General features: G+C 49.0%; 1 protein-coding gene across 1 annotated transcript in view; it reads left to right on the forward strand.

Moving 5' to 3' along the window:
- LOC106814352 (CUGBP Elav-like family member 1-A) overlaps positions 1-8561 on the forward strand; it is a gene marked incomplete at its 5' end in the record, with an annotated part of 11253 nt that overhangs the window by 2069 nt on the left and 623 nt on the right. The window contains 4 exon segments of the mRNA XM_014818660.1: positions 1991-2122; positions 5080-5194; positions 6432-6578; positions 7610-7675. Of these exon segments, the coding sequence (XP_014674146.1) occupies positions 1991-2122; positions 5080-5194; positions 6432-6578; positions 7610-7675 (460 nt within the window).

Here is an 8561-nt window from a genome sequence, read left to right on the forward strand (position 1 = left end):
GTGTGTGTGTGTGTGTGTGTGTGTGTGTGTGTGCGTGCGTGCGTGCGTGCGTGCGTGCTTGCGTGCGTGAGTGTGTGTGTATATTATTAAGTAATATTGCTCGCAAAAAAAACTAAATTTGCAATCTACACCCCAAAAGGAAATTGTCATCATTTTTAAGCTACCTGCCAAAACTGTGCTATCAAAATGCACTTTCCTGAAATCAACCGTAGCCTTTTCGTAACAACACACATTCGACGCTTTTCACGCGACGTATCATTCAGTTTTACAATGTTTTGTGGTTTTTTCGTCGCCTGCAGACGTCTGATTTTCGCAATGCTATTACATTACGCAGCGTGAAAACCTGATACTGCCGATCACTCTTAAACACGGCCATCTGTGTGCGATGCAGCGCACCTATGTAAATATAAATACATAACGACGAGTGCCGTGATATATCACCTCGCAGCAAATCTAAAACGCGTACGTGAACATGTCGTAGACACATGGCCAACCGCTTGCGGTGGCAGGCTCGTGTAGGACTGACTACCTTGGTCTTTCTTTTCTCACACGTTTAGAGCGTGTTGGGAGTTGTGTTGAGCAGGTGTGATTGACACCGGGTGTGTGGAGGTGCTTCAATGCTGGATAGCGACTGGGTTCATTAGCAGGACAAAGCAAGGTTACGATAACGTTATGGTTTGCTAATTATTGCTCTGTTGAAGATCGAGGAAAAATATCTCGTTGAGAAAAATGTACTAATCGAAGTAAACACAAAGAACGTGGATTTCCATGTAGAGTTTTCGCAGATGCACAGAAACCTTTTAATTTGGGCAGTTATCATGACTTTAGATTTTCATCTCAGTTTTAGCGTATTTTCGTGTATTCTGTTGTATACGCAATACGATGCAATATTTTTTTGGTAGATTTTTCAGCAGATAAGATAGTGATCGTTCTGATTAATGGACAAGTAGTGCTTGTTTGTTTTCTGCGTTGATTAATTGAGTTGGCGATTTCACGATTGAGTTTCACTCGGTTTTCACACCTAGAGTGGAATATCGCTTGGCACCATGAAATATGCAATACCTTTGATTGATGCAATCGTCACTAGCCAAACAATTATAAAGGAATAGCTTTGTTATTGTTTTAAATCCACTCCATTAATCATTTTCAATTGTTTGGCATCACCGGAGACCAATTAAATGTAAAATACCAGATTCTCGCTAATATTTTCGAGGCCCTAATTTATCATCGTAAGTTATCAACGGTTCATTGATCATCGATCATGTTCTGTGACCGGTGATCGGTCATAAGATTTGGGCCCATTCTCGAAACCAGGTGTGGGTGCAGGGTTCGATCACCACAGCATCGAAGGCAAGTGCCATAGTTGGCCTTTTTACTTGCCGTAGTTATCCCATTACTTGCCGTGGTGCCCCTGAAAATTGGCAATTATTCACGGCAATAAAAAAGCCGTGGCTTTTCTACCCGTTGTGCCTTAGTGGCCTTTTTGTTAATGCCATGTAACCATATTATGTATCCTTCTTTATCCCCTCACTAAAAAGTTAGGCAAGGCAAGTTATTGAGAAGTATGTGTCTCTAATAATACTTCTTTGAGCGAAATGTTTGTCTTGGTTTCCTTCCAACTTGTCTTGGTTTCCTTCCAACTTGCCTTGGATTCCTTCCAACTTGCCTTGGTTTCCTTCCAACTTGCCTTGGTTTCCTTCCAACTTGCCTTGGATTCCTTCCAACTTGCCTTGGTTTCCTTCCAACGTGCCTTAGTGTCCTTCCAACATGCCTTGGTGTCTTTCCAACTTGCCTTGTTGTCCCTCCAACTTACCGTGGTTTCCTTCAAATTTATCTTGCTGTCTCTCCAACTTGCCACTGTCTAATATTTTCACTAACACTCACCTTGTCCCCGGAAAAGGTAAATTTGCCCCGTGTAAGCGTGTAGGCTTGGCATCAGCCGACCGCTGGAGGGTGACATGTGACACACCGTGCGTGTTGTTTGTTACAGGGCTGCTCTGCACCGATGGTCGTCAAATTTGCGGACACGCAGAAGGACAAGGAGCAGAAGAAGATCCAGGAGCAGATGGGAGGCAGCATGTGGAGTCTGCCCGGCCTAGCGACCGTACCTCCGCAATACTTGGTGAGCGAGCGTGGGGTGAGCGAGCGTGGGGTCAGCTGGGGGACTTGCTAGATATAATCGTGTGTCTTATACTCCTACTCATACTACTACTGCTACTTTAAAATGATAAGTTAATAAATATGGTGCGTGTGTGCGCGCGTTGGTGCGTGCGTGCGTGCGTTGGTGCATGCGTGCGTGCGTTGGTGCGTGCGCGTGCATGCATTTGTGTTTGTGTGTGTATAATCTATGTAAAATTACAAATGAGATAATAAAGTAATGGATAATAAAATACTTAATAAAATACTGGGCTGTAAGAGGCTAACATTTACTGTAAGAACATAGAACATATACTAAAGGCGAATAGAAGGTGAGGTGGAGTTGTATCATGTGTGAGGTGGGGTGCGACTTTGAATCCTTCTTTCAGATTATCCCTAGTCCCTGCTGTAAAGAAAATGCCTTCTCTATACATTAAAACATCACAGAATGTGACAGTTCAGCTCATTCACGCTGCAACATTTCTCACCTCGCTAGACACAAAACCCCCAGCATTCATCTAAAAAATTGCGATTGATGGTCAATTTTGCAGAATTCAGGACCATTTTCGCGTAATTATTATAAATGCTTTTTCACACAGAATCGCGCGCAGGCAGGAGTCAACGTTCGCAGGAAGTTACTCGCGTTCTCGCAATTGACTATTGTACATTTTCTCGCGAAATTCTAAAAGCTCAAACGTACACCGATCTCCAGGGAGTTGAATCGGGAACAGTGCGTGCAAAACGTGAGTCAGCGTACTGAGCGTAAAGGCAGGGTCGGAGACGGGTGGGGGAGAAAGAATGGCGGAGAGATGTAGAGAGAACGGATGGTGAAAGATGTAGAGGGAGATGTGACAGTGTTGAGGCGATCGGTGAAAAGGTTTAGGTAAGAGGGGATTGGTATAAAGAGTTGAAGGGGTGGGTGAGAGGTGTTGGGAGTGTAGGTGGGAGGGGTTGAGAGTGTGGGTGGGAGGGGTTGAGAGTGTAGGTGGGAGGGGTTGAGAGTGTAGGTGGGAGGGGTTGAGAGTGTAGGTGAGAGGGGTTGAGAGTGTAGGTGGGAGGGGTTGAGAGTGTATGTGGGAGGGGTTGAGCGTGTAGGTGAGAGGGGTTGAGAGTGAGACGGGTTGACTGGTTGACTAGAGGGGGGTTGAGGACTGTGAAAGAGAGCTCGTGGGCGTGGGTGGAAGGCGAGCAGAGATGCCACGAGCTGCGAGTCCTTCACGCCACGCATCTCCACGCCGGCATCTCGCCGTCGTAACGACATCAAAATCATCGCCACGCCGCCATCATCATCGTCATTGCCTCCCTGCGTCTGTGCGTGACGTCGGCGGCTGCTTCGTCATCGTGACGTCGGCCGTTGTGTCACCGCGTGACGTCGGTTGTTGCACAGTCGTCTGCGCGCAATCCTCGCGAACTGTCTACTGCCGTCGTCGCTCCGTAGATTCGGTGTTGACAGACGAGGCGGAAATAGTATACGGGTACGCGCGCGCGTCTCTGCAGTGCAACAGCCGGGGAGGGAAAAAGCGCGTACTACAACTGCGTCAAAAAAACAGATGCGGAAGGCTGGGGTTGAGCTGCAAAAAAGAGCTAGAGTTGCTTTCATTGATGCAGAACTAAGTTTGTGACTTGGGCGATTAGCTGGGAAGTTTTTTTTTTGCATGCGAAAGTGATAGGGGATCGGTATCATTTGCGTTAACCGATCGATTGGTTGTGATCAGTCAGTCGGTGAGGGTTAATTTACTTCTTCACTCTTTCAATCCTCACTCCCCTCTCGCTCTCACGCTTATTTGGTTGCGAGCTCCCGCACACTCATTCAATTACCTACTCGCTCACTCGTTCACGTTCTTGCTCTCGCAGGCATGCAATCGCATATGCCATCTTCAAACACTCAGCCTCGTTCTCATGCTTTCTTACGCATCCTCACGCTTCTTTCACTTCATCTCACCCCTCACATTCTATTACACACCCAGACCCTGGCAGAGCGTGATAAAAAACCGTGACATTGACAGACCCTGACACACCCTGACAGAGCGTGACAAACCCTGACATTGACAGACCCTGACACACCCTGACAGAGCGTGACAAACCCTGACATTGACAGACCCTGACACACCCTGACAGAGCGTGACAAACCCTGACATTGACAGACCCTGACACACCCTGACAGAGCGTGACAAACCCTGACATTGACAGACCCTGACACACCCTGACAGAGCGTGACAAACCCTGACATTGGCAGACCCTGACACACCCTGACAGAACGTGACAAACCCTGACATTGACAGACCCTGACACACCCTGACAGAGCGTGACAAACCCTGACAGACCCTGACACTGTCAGGGTCTGTCAATGTCAGGGTTTGTCACGCTCTGTCAGGGTGAGCGTGACACACCCTGACAGACCCTGACACACCCTGACAGAGCGTGACACACACTGAAACGGTGTGAAACACCCTCATGCAGTACAAAGACCCTGGCACCCTCACACGCTCCCGTACCCTCCCACACCCTTACACACACCACCGTTTATAACGTGTCATTGCCGTTATGTTGCAGGCTTCCAACATGATTCCAACACTGTCATTGTTGTTATGTTGCAGGCTTCCAACATGATTCCAACACTGTCATTGTCGCTATGTTGCAGGCTTCCAACACGATCCCAACATTGTCATTGTCGTTATGTTGCAGGTTTCCAACACGATCCCAACATTGTCATTGCCATTATGTTGCAGGCTTCCAACATGATCCCAACATTGTCATTGCCATTATGTTGCATGCTTCCAACACAATCCCAACACTGTCATTGTCGTTATGTTGCAGGCTTCCAACACAATCCCAACACTGTCATTGCCATTATGTTGCAGGCTTCCAACACAAATTCCAACATATTGTCATTATGTTGCAAGCTTCCAACACGATACCAACATTGTCATTGTCATGTTGCAGGCTTCCAACACGATCCCAACACTGGCTAACTACGCAACGCTGCATCAACTTGGCTCGCCCACGATGGGTTCGCTAGGCGTTCACTCGCTCGCCGCACACCTTGGTAATAACACAGGTACGACTACGCAGGTAATACTACAGGTAACAGGCACTCACTGGTGCGGGAGTACCACGCATTAGTGCCGACGCGGCACGCCGGTGTCTCCGCACTACACCGACGACGTTGTACCACGCTTGTGCCACTGTGGCCACAAGAGTGCCATCCTACCGCACTGCCATGGCACACTATGTACAGCCTCTGTACTAAAGCCAGCTGTGCCACCCCCCTACTGCACAAGTGCCACCCCTACCGCACTAGTTCCACTATGACGTACTACTGTTGCCATACTACACCAATCTTACTCTGCCGCACTAGTGCCACTGGGTCACCCTAGCGCGGCCGTACAACGTCAGCCAGGTACAGCATCCACAAGTGTGTACATACTGATTTGGGAAGCCTGTCAACCGAGAAGCTTCATATCTAATCGACTGGCCGGTCAGGTTGGCCACGTGTAATGGTTTCTTGTTTGCATTAAACGAACGCGGCGTTTCACGGGTGGGTTGGTAAATAGGGAAATGGGTTTTTGGCAATTTTGGCCGCGCGCTCATTCATGCGTAGTCAAGTCATATGCGCGTAATTAATGTGAAACATGTTGCGGTGCTGGATGAATTCATTGGGTCACTGAGGTACATAACAGGGAAGCTTTCAGTGACTCTCTCATCACATCAGCGTGCGTAATTGGACCGGACTGGACTTGGCGGGGTGAGGGAGTTTTGGTCACCCGTCTATCTGCCACTGAAATCATTTTAGCATTATTTAGTAGCTTCCATTATTTAGTAGCATTTCAGGTTACGGACTGGGATAGATAGCATTGGGGTTAGGAGTAGCTAGGGTAGCACAGATGTCTAGAGGACTGCCGTTTCACGGAGTTTCCGGTTCCTGTCATCTCCAACCAAATAGCGGCTGCTGTTTGTCAGAAAGTCCTTGTTACAAATAGTATAGCTGATGTGACTAGCTAACTGAATAGGCATTGCAAATTACTAACCGAATAGCTGTTACAAATATCTGTTGTGAGCAACTATTTGAATACGCGTTGCAAAAATCGCTAACCGAGAAGCCATTACACACATCTAATTGAACAGCTAGTGGGAAGAGCTAACCGATCAGCCGACACACATGGCTAGCCACATAGCTATTGCGGGCAGCTTACCAAAGAGCCATTGCACATAGGTAGCTAAAATCACTTTTGCTGATGGCTAAGCGAGTAGCTATGGTTAATTGAAGCTAATCCATGCGTGTGTGTGTGTTGCAGCGGTCGGCTTGCATGGTGCTAATCTGGCAGGCCTGAGCGCACCGATGATGGCAGCGGCGGGCTCCACGGCGGGAGATCTCGCTCCCTCACAGACCTACAGCTCTAGCATGCACAACCTCGCAGCGCTGATGGCAGCTAACAACCACCGTAAGTCGAAGCTTCGTTAGCTAACGAGCGTGTCGGATGCTAACGAGGGCGTCGTTAGTTGATGAGCGTGTTTGCGGAGGCTGTCATTACGGCGTGTGTAGCCTCGCGGCAGAAAAACGACCGCTGCGAGTCGAAAGCTAGTTAGCTAACGAGCGTGTCGTCAGCTAATGAGTGTTTCATTGGTTAACGAGCGTGCATGCTATTGCTGCAACTAACAACTGCTGTGACTCTAAGCCTCGTTAGCTAACGAATTTTGGCATGGCCTCGACGACATCATTAGCTAACGAACGTTCACGCAGGAGCTAGCCGTTAGCTACGAACGATCTCACGCGAGTCACCTGCGGGCTACCGCTCTCGCGTGCGCGCCCGCGTGTTGCCGGCCGTTACAATGTAGATCGGGTGCGATTTCACGTGACGTCGGATGCCACCTAAGGCGCCATCTGGCGAGAGAGTAGCCGTCCTCGGTGTACCGCTGTCAAAACACCTTGCATCTAGCATGTCTAATGCGATCTTCATAGGACCGCTAGATGGTGCGCGCATTCTGCTCGTCGTATTTCATGCTAACTCGGCATATTTGGCGACGAGTCGGTTCGCGTTCTCGTTCGCGACGGCGCGGAGAGCGTACAGCGCGCACTTTGGGCGGTGCGGTGCACGACGCGCAAGAAAAACAGGAGAGAAAATAGGCGTTCGCTCGCGAGATTGCGCTCTCACGGGCGACTTAATCCGAGGCGACGACAGCGCTGCGCTAAGGCGGGTTCATACTCCCGGGACGTTGCTCTCGCATCGTTGCAGATTAAGTAATCATTACCTTCGCATCAGTGACAGCGGGGAAGCCACGATGAAAGGAGGCAGCGAAGGGGCCGCCCTGTAAATTAATTAGCGGCGCACGATTTTGTTTTCGCCGGGTTTTCGCGCGCTCACGTGCGCGTGAGCGAAATCTCGATAGTCTGGTCTTTGTTCGGCCGGTTAATCCCGGCTGATCGTATTAGCGGCTTTTCACTGACTCCGCATCTCTTTCATTTCTCCCGCAGCTTTGAGTTCGATAGGCAGTATGCACCAGCTAGCAGCACTGAGTCCATCCATCGCATATTCACAAGGTATTAACCCTCTGTAGTGATAGTATACCAGTCTGTGATGCAGTGTGGTGTACCAACCCTCTGTAGTACTAGTATACCAGCCTGTGATGCAGTGTGGTGTACCAACCCTCTGTAGTACTAGTATACCAGTCCGTGATGCAGTGTGGTGTACCAACCCTCTGTAGCCACTAGTATACCAGTCCGTGATGCAGTGTGGTGTACCAACCCTCTGTAGCACTAGTATACCAGTCCGTGATGCAGTGTGGTGTACCAACCCTCTGTAGCACTAGTGTACCAGTCTGTGATGCAGTGTGGTGTACCAACCCTCTGTAGTACTACTCTAGTATACCAGCCTGTGATGTAGTACTAGTGTACCAACCCTCTGTAGTACTAGTGTACCAGTCTGTGATGCAGTACTAGTGTGCCAACCCTCTGTAGTACTAGTGTACCAGTCTGTGATGCAGTACTAGTGTGCCAACCCTCTGTAGCACTAGTGTACCAGTCTGTGATGCAGTGTGGTGTACCAACCCTCTGTAGTACTACTCTAGTATACCAGCCTGTGATGTAGTACTAGTGTGCCAACCCTCTGTAGTACTAGTGTACCAGTCTGCGATGCAGTGTGGTGTACCAACCCTCTGTAGTACTACACTAGTATACCAGCCTGTGATGTAGTACTAGTGTGCCAACCCTCTGTAGTACTAGTGTACCAGTCTGCGATGCAGTGTGGTGTACCAACCCTCTGTAGTACTAGTGTACCAGTCTGCGATGCAGTGTGGTATACCAACCCTCTGTAGCACTAGTGTACCAGTCTGCGATGCAGTGTGGTGTACCAACCCTCTGTAGCACTAGTATACCAGCCTGTGATGCAGTACTAGTGTGCCAACCCTCTGTAGTACTAGTGTACCAG

Source organism: Priapulus caudatus, unplaced genomic scaffold, assembly GCF_000485595.1.
Source record: "Priapulus caudatus unplaced genomic scaffold, Priapulus_caudatus-5.0.1 Scaffold911, whole genome shotgun sequence".
NCBI lineage: Eukaryota > Metazoa > Priapulida > Priapulimorpha > Priapulimorphida > Priapulidae > Priapulus > Priapulus caudatus.